This window comes from Molothrus aeneus, chromosome Z, assembly GCF_037042795.1.
Source record: "Molothrus aeneus isolate 106 chromosome Z, BPBGC_Maene_1.0, whole genome shotgun sequence".
In the NCBI taxonomy this organism is placed as follows: Eukaryota; Metazoa; Chordata; class Aves; order Passeriformes; family Icteridae; genus Molothrus; species Molothrus aeneus.
In genome coordinates this window covers 68502242-68514625 of record NC_089680.1, presented here as the reverse complement: position 1 = coordinate 68514625, position 12384 = coordinate 68502242, and the positions used below count along the sequence as shown (strand labels likewise).

The window sequence follows — 12384 nt, the reverse complement described above, 5'->3', positions numbered from 1 at the left end:
AGATTGGGATGGGATAATTGGATAATGGGATGATTGGGATGGGATGGGATGGGATGGGATGGGGTGGGATGGGATGGGCAGACACCCACCCCATTCTCTGGCTTTTTGCAAGGGGCTGCCACGCCTGTAGAGGCTCCTGTATCCTCTGAAGAGCTGCCATCTGTGCCTGGGGTGGCTGAGGTTTCCCTCCAGAGAGGGACAGCTGGGGTTTGTTGTGTCCCACCCTGGCATCAGTCAAACTCCAGTTGTACCAGAGAGGGTGGCATTCCCAGCTCTGCCCAAGTCCTTGCCTCTTGGCAGCAGGAAGGAAGGAAGGAAGGATGGATGGATGGATGGATGGATGGATGGATGGATGGATGGATGGATGGATGGATGGATGGATGGATGGATGGATGGATGGACGGCAGTGTGGAGGAGTGGCAGCCACACCTGGGGGGCAGAGAGCTGTGGCAGTGTCCCACCACACACTCCTCTCCCTCTCTTCCAGCCCTCTTTGAAAGGTTTTCAGTTTCCCAGAGCTGGGACAGTCAGCTCTGCCTGCAACAAACCGCGAGGTGCAGACAGAACCAGGCATTTACACATGTGTGTGGGTTTTACCCAGAAACCCCCAAAACGGGAAACTGTAGGAGTGTCGGGGGGTGGGATGGTCGGAATGGATGGGGATGAGAGATCTCTGCAGCCAGGGCTTGGAATTTGGGGTTTATTGCAAAGGGCCACGTGCAGGGCCCTGCTGGAGCTGGCAGCCACAGCTCAGAGCAGTAAAAAGAGAAGAGAGGGGTAAAGAGGATGAGAGGGTGAGAGAGTAAGAGAGCAAAAGCATAAGAGAGTAAAAGGGGTAAGAGAGCAAGGTTCCCATTACAATACCATAAATCTTCTTCTGTGTTGAATATTCTGATTCTCACTAACCAATCTAGTACAAGGTACAAATCCTACAGCATTTACATACAGCCTGTAAGAATCATTACATTACCACACTGTGCTACATTTTAAACCCTGAAAACTCCTCTTTGGGCCCTTCTGCCAAGCTGGCAGGGCCTGCTCTGGCCCTTGGAGCTGCCTGCAAGCAGAGGGTGTTGTTCCATCAAGAGGGGATCACCTTCAGCCAGCCATACCATTGTTTTCCAGTTGTTCAGTAACTGAGGGATCTCAAGGCTTGCTTTCATTTCAGTCTCACTTATAGTTCCCATATTCTCAAAATGTTTTGCCAGGCAATCATATTTGTAAGGCTTTCCTGTTCCATCTTCCCCAACAGGAAACAAGGGATGGTTATCCAGAGCCGGGGTCACCCTGAGGGCAGTGTCAGCACCATGACCTCCCCTCAACAGGGACCAGGGAGGGCCGGGGGACTCCACACCATGGTAAAGGAGACCATTTACAGGTGCTTGTAATGGACAAAACCAGATTGTGGCCAGAAATGTGCACTCTGTTCTGTAAATAAACCTTCTCCGGGGGTCTCTGTCTCTCTGTGCCCCTGGCCCAGAGCGTGGAGGCTGCTGGAGGGTCGGGGGGTGCCTGCACCATGTCCATGGGGGAACTGGAAAAGCCCAGCAGGAGAAGCCTGGAGGTGTCACCCTGGAGAGCAGGTGCTCCTGACACTAATCCAGACTGATCAGGGGGCAGAACAGGTGTCAGCCCAAATGACACCCAGCTCAGCAGCACAAAACAAACTTTCAAGCAATTATTAAAAAATAAAACCAATTCTGCTGGCATAATCTGACAGCGTGCTGATGGTACATCATGATAAGGGAAATCCCACCTGGAGCAGCAGAATGAATCCCACATGGAGCCATGTTCTGGTGCCTGTACCTTAAACTGCACCTTCCCCCTGCTCACAATGGTGTCGTGTGTCCCTGTCTGCCTCTGCTCCTTCCAAGAGACAGCACTAAGCTGTGTGAACTGCCGAGATCACCGTGCCCTGGGTGTCGTGTCCCTAGCTGCTCACAGTGACTTTAAAAAATGTTAGAGAGTCTCTTTTCCCAGCCTGACACTCAAAGAAGGAGTCAGAGCTCTTCATTTCTCAGTCTCAAGGTTGTTTATTGTTCCTTATCTATAAAATTCTTTCTCCTGTCCTGCCCAGGTCCGCTCAGCAGGACAGTCAGAGGCACTCTGCCTGCCCCAGGGCAGGGTTATCTTTTTATACTAAAAACTACCTGTACAATATTTACAGTTACTTCCCAATACCTGTCACCCATGTTAGACACTGAGCTTCTACTCTAAACCAACCCAAAAGTGCCAACATCACCCAGGAGATGGAGGCCAAGAAGAAGGAGAAAGGCTGGACATGCCCAGATTCCTCCATCTTGCCCCCTGAACTCCCATTCTAAAATCCCCAAAATCTACTTTTCCAACCCATGATAAATTCACTGTCATTCTACCTAAACTGTTGTGGCTTACTGATCTTCCTCTAAGGTTGGTAACTTGCCCCAGGGGTCACAATCAAACCCACAGGGGCATCCTGGGCTCTGTGCCAGGGTCTCTGAGCCCCCTGGCAGGGTCTGGGCTGCTCAGGACAGACAGAGGGATGTCCTGGGTCCTGACACCTGGGCTCCTGTGGCCACATCTCTCCTCACAGAGAAAAGCAAGGCCCAATCCTTCCCAAGAATATTTCTGGGTTTCACATTCTCTCAACCTCAGAGAAAATAATAATTTCATTTATTTATTATAATATTGTTATTGTATTTATTATTATCTGATTTGCTGTGCCTGTGTTTGTGCCACAGCAGAATGCAATGTGGAGATTGTTCACCCACAGTGATGGAGTTGTGTTTCCTTGGCCTGTCAGGCCCAGGTGTGTGTGTGTGTGTGTGTCAGGACTGTTGGGTGGCAGTCACGAGATTCTGGGCAGTGTGAGCAGGGTTGAGTGCTTGGCAGATTCAGTTTAGATGCAATGTAACATGGTGTAACGTAGTATAGAATAATATAGTATAATATAGTAATTAATTAGCCTCCTGATGAGATGGAGTCAGGTGCACCATTCTCTGCCCTCCTCGGAGGTGAAAATATCCCCTGCCCGCACCTGCAGTCACACAAGGTGTTGGAATCAGCTCTCCAGGCAATTTAATCTGGGTTAATTAATGAGCAGAGTCTCACAGCCAGGCGAGAGGAGGCAGGTGACCCCCGTGGGACACCCCAAAGCTGCCACCAGAGGCTGTGGGGGGGTCTCAGGCCACAGGAGCCCCCAGCGCTGTGTGTGTGTGAGAATGCGCACACCTGTACGTGTGCACACACACACCTGTCCGTGAGAGAGAGCGTGGGCACAGGTGCGTGTGCATGTACGTGGGCATCACAGCACCATGGACCCATCAGGCTGCACGAGAACTCTGACATCCCCACCCTGTCCCCAGCCCAGGGCTCTGAGTGCCACCTCCAGGTGACACCTGCAGGGCTGGGCACTCCAAACCCCCCTGGGCAGTGCCAAGGCCGTTCCTGAGCCCCCTTTCCATGGGGAAATTCCTGCTGTGCCCGCCCTGAGCCTGCCCTGGCCCAGCCTGAGGCCGTTCCCTCTGCTCCTGTCCCTGGTCCCTGGAGCACAGCCCGGCCCCCCCGGCTGTGCCCTCCTGGCAGGAGCCGTGCAGAGCCACAAGGGCCCCCTGAGCCTCCTTTTCCTGCGCAGGGACGTCCCCATGTCCCCGGCAGGGATGTCCCTATGTCTGTGCATGGACACACCTGCCATGCATGGACACACCTGTCGTGCACGGACACACCTGCCCGCTCAGGTATGGACACACCTGCCCGTGCATGGACACACCTGCCCATGGACACACCTGCCGTGCATGGACACACCTGCCCATGGATGGACACACCTGCCCGTGCACGAACACACCTGCCCGCTCAGGTATGGACACACCTGCCCATGCATGGACACACCTGCCGTGCATGGACACACCTGTCGTGCACGGACACACCTGCCCGCTCAGGTATGGACACACCTGCCCATGCATGGACACACCTGCCCGTGCATGGACACACCTGCCGTGCATGGACACACCTGTCGTGCACGGACACACCTGCCCGCTCAGGTATGGACACACCTGCCCATGCATGGACACACCTGCCGTGCACGGACACACCTGCCCGCTCAGGTATGGACACACCTGCCCTGCATGGACACACCTGCCCATGGACACACCTGCCGTGCATGGACACACCTGTCGTGCACTGACACACCTGACTGCCCAGGTACGGGCGGCCGCACGCACGGAGCGACCCCGCAGGAGGCGGGCCCGGGGCGGGGCGGCCCCGGAGAGGCGGGCGGGCGGTTCCGGCGTGCCCGGGGCTGTTCCGCTGTTCCCGCGCTGTCCGCGCTGTTCCGGTGTTCCCGGTTGTTCCGGTGTTCCCAGACTGTTCCGGTGTTCCCGGCTGTTCCGGTGTTCCCGGGTGTTCCAGTGTTCCCGGGTGTTCCGGTGTTCTCGGGGCTGTCCCGGCGGCTCGGTGACCGTGGCGGGTCGGGTGGCGGCGGCCATGGCCATGTCGGTGTTCGTGACGCGGCGGATCCCGGCCGAGGGGCTGCGGGTCCTGTCCCAGGCCAGCGGGTGAGCGCGGGGCGCCGCGGGTCCCGGTCCCGGTGCCGGTGCGGGTCGGTCCCGGTGCCGGTGCGGGTCCCGCTGTGTTCCGGTGCCGGTGCCGGTGTGTCCCGGTGTGTCCCGGTGCCGGTGTGTCCCGGTGCCGGTGCCGATGTGTGACGGTTCCGGTGCCGGTCCCGGTGCCGGTGCGGTGTGTCCCGGTGTGTCCCGGTGTGTCCCGGGTCACGGTGCCGGTATGTGCCGGTGCCGGTGTGTCCTGGTGTGTCCCGGGTCCCGGTGCCGGTGTGTGCCGGTGCCGGTGTGTCCCGGTGTGTCCCGGTGTGTCCCGGTGCCGGTGTGTCCCGGTGCCGGTGCCGATGTGTGACGGTGCCGGTTCCGGTGCCGGTCCCGGTGCCGGTGTGTCCCGGTTCCGCAGGTGCCGCGTGCAGCAGTGGGACTCGGAGGAGCCGGTGCCGCGGGCCGAGCTGCTGGCGGGCGTGGCGGGCGCTCAGGGGCTGCTGTGCCTGCTCTCGGACCGCATCGACCGCGAGGTGCTGGACGCGGCCGGTGCGTGCTGACCCCGCTCCCCCGGCCCGCCCCGGGCCCCGACAGCCGCCGCAGCGCCCCTCGTGTCTTGCAGGGCCCGGCCTGAAGGTCATCAGCACCCTGTCCGTGGGCTTTGACCACCTGGCCCTGGACGAGATCAAGAAGCGGTAACGCTGCCCCTCTCCTGCCCTGCTCCGACCCCGATCCATTCCCTCCCCCGCTCTGCACCCCCTGCCCCGTGCCCCATTCGGGACCCCCTCCCCGGCACACCCACATCCCACTGGTCCCTATTGGGTGGTGGGCTGCACCCCTGTGCTGCTGGGGTCACCCCCTGCATGGCTGGGGTCACCCCCTGCACCCCTGTGCTGCTGGGGTCACCCACCTGCATGGCTGGGGTCACCCCCTGCACCCCCTGCATGGCTGGGATCACCCACTGCACCCCTGTTCCAGCTCCCTGGCCACTGGGACGGGCACAGGGCTGTCCTGGGCACTGGGATGGGCACAGGGCTGTCCCTGGGCACTGGGATGGGCACAGGGCTGTCTATGGGCACTGGCACGGGCACAGGGCTGTGCTGGGCACTGGGATGGGCACAGGGCTGTCCCTGGGCACTGGGATGGGCACAGGGCTGTCCCTGGGCACTGGGATGGGCACAGGGCTGTCCATGGGCACTGGGATGGGCACAGGGCTGTCTATGGGCACTGGCACGGGCAGAGGGCTGTCCTGGGCACTGGGATGGGCACAGGGCTGTCTATGGGCACTGGGATGGGCACAGAGCTGTCCATGGGCACTGGCACGGGCACAGGGCTGTCCCTGGGCACTGGGATGGGCACAGGGCTGTCCATGGGCACTGGCACGGGCACAGGGCTGTCCCTGGGCACTGGCACTGGCACGGGCACAGGGCTGTCTATGGGCACTGGGATGGGCACAGGGCTGTCCTGGGCACTGGGATGGGCACAGAGCTGTCCCTGGGCACTGGGATGGGCACAGAGCTGTCCCTGGGCACTGGCACGGGCACAGGGCTGTCCATGGGCACTGGCACGGGCACAGGGCTGTCCTGGGCACTGGGATGGGCACAGGGCTGTCTATGGGCACTGGCACGGGCACAGGGCTGTCCCTGGGCACTGGGATGGGCACAGAGCTGTCCATGGGCACTGGCACGGGCACAGGGCTGTCCTGGGCACTGGGATGGGCACAGGGCTGTCCCTGGGCACTGGGATGGGCACAGGGCTGTCTATGGGCACTGGCACGGGCACAGGGCTGTGCTGGGCACTGGGATGGGCACAGGGCTGTCCCTGGGCACTGGGATGGGCACAGGGCTGTCTATGGGCACTGGGATGGGCACAGGGCTGTCCATGGGCACTGGGATGGGCACAGGGCTGTCCCTGGGCACTGGGATGGGCACAGGGCTGTCCATGGGCACTGGGATGGGCACTGGGCTGTCCATGGGCACTGGGATGGGCACAGGGCTGTCTATGGGCACTGGCACGGGCACAGGGCTGTCTATGGGCACTGGGATGGGCACAGGGCTGTCCTGGGCACTGGGATGGGCACAGAGCTGTCCCTGGGCACTGGCACGGGCACAGGGCTGTCCATGGGCACTGGCACGGGCACAGGGCTGTCCATGGGCACTGGGACGGGCACAGGGCTGTCTATGGGCACTGGGATGGGCACAGAGCTGTCCCTGGGCACTGGCACGGGCACAGGGCTGTCCATGGGCACTGTCCCTGGGCACAGGGCTGTCCTGGGCACTGGGATGGGCACAGAGCTGTCCCTGGGCACTGGCACGGGCACAGGGCTGTCCATGGGCACTGTCCCTGGGCACAGGGCTGTCCTGGGCACTGGCACGGGCACAGGGCTTTCCATGGGCACTGGCACGGGCACAGGGCTGTCCTGGGCACTGGGATGGGCACAGGGCTGTCCATGGGCACTGGCACGGGCACAGGGCTGTCTATGGGCACTGGCACGGGCACAGGGCTGTCTATGGGCACTGGGATGGGCACAGAGCTGTCCCTGGGCACTGGCACGGGCACAGGGCTGTCCTGGGCACTGGGATGGGCACAGGGCTGTCCTGGGCACTGGCACGGGCACAGGGCTGTCCATGGGCACTGGCACGGGCACAGGGCTGTCCTGGGCACTGGGATGGGCACAGGGCTGTCCATGGGCACTGGCACGGGCACAGGGCTGTGCTGGGCACTGGGATGGGCACAGGGCTGTCCATGGGCACTGGCACGGGCACAGGGCTGTGCTGGGCACTGGGATGGGCACAGGGCTGTCCATGGGCACTGGGATGGGCACAGGGCTGTCCATGGGCTGGCAGGGAGCACCCAGTGCTGGCTCCAGCTGCCCTGGCAGCCCCAAGAGCCCGCTCTGCTGCAGGGGGATCCGCGTGGGATACACCCCGGACGTGCTGACCGACGCCACGGCCGAGCTGTCGGTGGCGCTGCTGCTGTCAGCCTGCCGCCGCCTGCCCGAGGCCGCCCAGCAGGTCCGCAGGTGAGCGAGGGAGGCAGAGCCCCGCGGCTGTGACAGGGCTGTGACAAGGGGCTGTGACAAGGGGCTGCGGCCAGGGGGCTGCAGGGGTTGCTGCAGCTCGCACCGAGCGCCTGGGCAGGGCTCTGTCCGGTCCCTGACCCTGTTCCTGTCCTGCTCTCCCTGCCAGCGGCGGCTGGACCACCTGGAAGCCCCTGTGGATGTGTGGGCATGGCCTGTCCGACAGCACCGTGGGCATCATCGGGCTGGGCAGGATAGGTAAGGCAGGGCTGGGCTTGGGGCCTCACCCTCAGCCTGGGCTGCTGAAGTGCTCCTGCTGGAGCTGGGAGGGCTGGAATGAGATGGTCTTTGCGGGCTTTTCCAGCCCACACTGTTCTGGGTCTCTCTGTGGCCTGCTGCTTAGCTGTTTAAAGCCTGTGAGCACAGCGAGGGGAGCCTGCAGAGCATCCCCAGCAGCTCTGCTGCCCCCCCAGCCTCAGCCCTAAAGCCTCAGCTGTTCCTGTGCTTCCACCAACCCCAGCCCCGCAGCAACCTCTGCCTCCTCCTGCCCTCAGTTGCACAAACGCAGTGGCAAAGTCCATGGGACACTTGGCACCATCCAGCTGTGGAGTTTGCCATCAGGCAGCCCTTCCTGTCCCTGCTCCCAGGACAGCCACGGGCTCGGTGTCCCCTTTCCAGAGCAGGACCTCTCCATCCAACCCACAGCCAGACAGGGTGACCCCACTGCTGCAGCCCTGCAGAGGCTGCGGGTGCTGGTCCCTGGGCTGCTGTGGAGCCTCGGCAGCCCAGCCCTTCCTCCCTCACTCCAGGTGTTTTGTGGAGAGAGCCAAAAACTCCACAACTTTGTGAAAGTTGCAAAGCCGGTATGCTTATTATTACAGCGCCGGACGCACGTGGGGATTACTCTCCTTAAAAGACATCCGTACCTCTGGGAACTTTAGGTCCCTTTTAATCCTCTCTCAGATACATATGCATACAATTTCCCAATAGGTTCACACATATTCATTTTTACAAATTTTCCATGACATTTGCTGCTAGTTCTTCTTTATCAGAAAGAATTCCTAGGTCAGGCTGACCTGCTCTCACAGCTGTCTCTGTCTCTCCCTATCACCCTCTGTCTCTCCCCCCTTATCTCTGTCCTTCACTGAAGCAGTTTCTCTGAGCCCAGGCTTTTGCAGTCAGGCTAAATAGCCATGATTTCCAACCACAGACTCAGCTCAAAAATGTACGTTTCACCTAAATCGAAATGGATTTCTGCTCTGGAGAATTTCTGCTCTGTCTCACTGCAGGACAGGCGGTTGCCCGGCGCCTGAAGCCCTTCGGGGTCAGGAAGTTCCTGTACACCGGCAGCGGCCCCAAGCCCGAGAGCGCGGCAGAGTTTGGGGCTGAGTTTGGTGAGGACAGCCCCAGGGCAGGGCCAGGCACCTGCCCGGGAGCGGCAGGGGGGTCACTCAGGGTCTGTCACCTGCAGGTGGGAGGTGGGGGTCTGGGGGCTCCTGGGGGTACCCGGGGTGAGGGGCTGCCACGTCCCGGCCGTGCCCCACGGTGGGGCTGACAGGAGACCCTGCCTCCGAGCCAGGGGATGGCTGGGCTCACAGGGGTTCATCAGAGCTCTGTGGGAGCTGCAGCTGGTCCTGCTGCTGTGCCCCTGCCCTGTGAAAATTGGGGATTTTCTGTCAGCTCCATTCCCACGAGGAAGCTGGACACAGAGAACGGGAGCAAAATGTGACAGCTGCTCCTGGCAGGAGGGGCCTCTGGTGGGCTCTCCCCACGGGCTGGGTTCCAGGGGTCCTGCAGGGGCTGCAGCTGGCCCTGGAGCTCTGCTGAGGGCAGGGCTGGCTGCAGTGGGCCGTGTCCCTGTTCCTGCCCAGTCCCGCTCGCCAGGCTGGCCGAGGAGTCCGACTTCGTGGTGGTCACCTGTGCCCTGACCCCGGCCACCCAGGGCATGTGCAACAAGGACTTCTTTGGCAGGATGAAGAAGACTTCTGTGTTTGTCAACACGAGCAGGTACTGGCAGCCCTGACCTGTGCCTGGAGAAGGCAGACCTGGCCCTTGCACAGGTCTGAGAGGGTGGGGGGATCTGCTGGGCTCTGAGTCCAGGCAGCAATGCAGCCTTCATGGCTGCAGCATGGGAGCATTGGGAGTGAGCCAAATACAAGATCAATAATCCAGGAGCACCCAGCTCTTCCCCCAGCGTGGGCAGCTGGAGCAGGGCAGCTCGGCACTGCTGGGACGCTCAGGCACACCAGAGAGGGTCAGAGCTCAGCTCAGGCACTCCTGGGGCCCTGTCCCTGTGTCCCTGGGCTCTCAGCAGTGACCCAGGCTGTCGCCTGCCCGCGCAGGGGGGCTGTGGTGAACCAGGAGGATCTGTACAAGGCACTGCTGGGACGCTCAGGCACACCAGAGAGGGTCAGAGCTCGGCTCAGGCAGTCCTGGGGCCCTGTCCCTGTGTCCCTGGGCTCTCAGCAGTGACCCAGGCTGTCCCCTGCCCGCGCAGGGGGGCTGTGGTGAACCAGGAGGATCTGTACGAGGCCTTGGCCCAGGGGCAGATCGCGGCCGCCGGCCTGGACGTGACCACGCCGGAGCCACTGCCCACTGACCACCCGCTGCTGTCCCTCCAGAACTGCGGTGAGTGTGGGGCTGGCAGCCCCTCCTCAGAGCTGCTGCTCCGCAGGGACGGGTGTGACAGGGACACCTGGGCACCAGTGGTGCTGGCAGTGGGTGCTGGAGCACAGGACAGGCCCAGGGTGTGTTTAGGTGGGCTACAGTGCAATGCAGGGAGCTGCTGTGGGGTAAAAACCCATCAATGTGATGCCAAACAAGTGTGGGAGCTGTTTTAATTTTCCAGAAGGGCATTGAGATAACCCCTGTGATGGCCCTTCATTCAGTGTGTGACATTCATGCATGACCTGGCATAGCAGGGGCGTGAAAGAGAAACCAGCTCCCAGCTCAGGCCCTGCCCAGCTCGAGTGTTCTGAGGGCTCCTGGGCACCAGCTGTGGTGGAAAATTCCCCTCTGGCTGAAAGTGGGCTGCTGTGTTTGCCTGGGCGAGTCCTGGTCCCAGGAGTGCTGCTGGGCTGTGTGGGCAGCCTGTTACCTGGGCACCTCAGGCACTGGGAGGGTGGGACGTGGGGCAGGTGCAGGCCAGGACTTAGACCTGTCTTCTCTGGAGAAGGACGATGCAGCTGAGGAAGGATGGCTAGGAAGGAGCTTGCTTGGCCAGTGTCTCACAGGATGTCCTCCCTCTGTGGGGAGAGGGTTTCTGGGGTAGGAAAAGTATGTTCCAAAAAGAAACCACAGGAACATCCATGAAAATTTGGAACTGCTCATGGCTGTCTCTTTCTGAAGTACAAACCTATAGCTACTGCTTTATCTTTTTGCTAAAACTCATTTTTTATTTGTTTGCATTATTCTCAAAGTAGGCAGTGTGAGGAGTGGTAAGAGCTGAGGCTTTCTGGAAATATTTACAGGACTCGGAGATTTGAGAGCTCTGAAACAAGACCAGGCAGGGCACAATTCCTACACGTGTATTTAATGAGTACATTGCTTTTAGCTGTAATATTACATATTTATCCATGCACAAATAACACCCACGGGAATGCTGTACCTGTGAGAGCCCTGGCAGGGGCTGCTGGGGCAGGGTGAGGTGAGCAGAGAGGGGTGAGCAGTGAGGTGAGGGTTGAGCACTGAGGCGAGCAGAGAGGTGAGAGGTGAGCCCTGAGAGCCGAGCCGTGTCCCTGCTGTCTGTCTGTCCCCGCAGTGGTCCTGCCGCACATCGGGAGCGCCACCTACGCCACGCGCAGCACCATGGCCGTGCTGGCAGCCAGGAACCTGCTGGCCGGGCTGCGAGGGGAGCCCATGCCCCACGAGCTGACCCTCTGATGGACAGAGCCCGTGGCCAGACCCCGATGGACACACCCTGATGCCCAGACCCTGCTCCAGCAGCGCCCAGGGACGCCAGCCTGTGTCCCCTGCCCTGCGGTGCCCAGGAGCCAGTAAAGGGCTATTAAAGAGTAGCAGCCAAGCCAGTGTGGTGCTGATGTTATTTGAGAGCAGGGCACGCTGTGGGTGCCAGCTGGCCGTGGGGAGGGCTGGCCCTGGACGGGGAATGCTTGCCATGCTGTAAGGGAGCTGCTGCAGCACACCTGGCCTCAGAACCTGGCTCTGGGCACGGTGAGAGGCCAGGAGTGCCTTCCCTGGGCTCGTGGCCAGCAGGGGAGGGGAGGAAACAGCTTTGTCCATGCATCTGCTGCCGCCACAGGAGCTGCTGCTGCTGCCAGCCCACGCGTCCAGCGGTCCCATGGAATCAGTGGCACTGCATAGTCCTCTCCTTGAGAGTCTAAAGAAAAACACAGACCAGGCTTGTGCAGCTCCCCGGGACCCTCCAGCTCTGCCTTTGTGTCCATAACCAGTCCCAGGCACAGCTCAGAGTGGATGGCAAGGTGGAACTCACTGGGAGGTTCTGGTACCCCTTTGTAGGTTCAGTGCAGCTGCCCTGGTGGTTCTCAGATGTGCAGTGACATTTGCTGGTGCAGAGGAGAGCCTGAGCAGGGCCTGAGCCTCCAGCTGCCAGGAGAGCCTGATGGACACGTCTCGAGGGCTTTGGGGACTCCTGTGTCCTGCAGCCACTGTCCCACTCCCATAGCTGGGGCTGGAACCTGAGCCCCCCTCTCCGTGCCACTGCTCACGGAATCATGGAATGGGTTGGGTTGGAAGGGACCTCATGGATCATCTCGTTCCAGCCCACTGCCATGGGCAGGGACACCTTCACTGTCCCAGACTGGGGCAGGCCCTGTCCAGCCTGGCCTTGGACACTTTTGGGGTGTGGGGAGCCACAGCTCTGAG

The 12384-nt window shown here is 61.0% G+C and overlaps 1 protein-coding gene across 1 annotated transcript; it reads left to right on the top strand.

The window, feature by feature from the left end:
- The first annotated feature begins 4355 nt into the window (after nucleotides 1–4355).
- On the top strand, nucleotides 4356–11563 carry GRHPR (glyoxylate and hydroxypyruvate reductase). The gene is made up of 9 exons (XM_066569165.1): nucleotides 4356–4532; nucleotides 4939–5069; nucleotides 5143–5215; nucleotides 7426–7542; nucleotides 7709–7797; nucleotides 8829–8933; nucleotides 9411–9546; nucleotides 10037–10167; nucleotides 11300–11563. The coding sequence occupies exons 1-9, from the start codon at nucleotides 4462–4464 to the stop codon at nucleotides 11419–11421; spliced, it is 975 nt and encodes a 324-aa protein (XP_066425262.1). The 5' UTR covers nucleotides 4356–4461; the 3' UTR covers nucleotides 11422–11563.
- Nucleotides 11564–12384: the final 821 nt, after the last annotated feature.

What these genes read in the sequence shown, in the direction of transcription:
- GRHPR (XM_066569165.1), top strand. Translation starts at nt 4,462, where the DNA reads ATGGCCATGTCGGTGTTCGTGACGCGGCGGATCCCGGCCGAGGGGCTG. An exon ending in CGAGGTGCTGGACGCGGCCG is followed by an intron (nt 5,070 to 5,142) that starts GTGCGTGCTGAC and finishes CGTGTCTTGCAG; the next exon opens with GGCCCGGCCTGAAGGTCATC. An exon ending in AGAGTTTGGGGCTGAGTTTG is followed by an intron (nt 8,934 to 9,410) that starts GTGAGGACAGCC and finishes GTTCCTGCCCAG; the next exon opens with TCCCGCTCGCCAGGCTGGCC.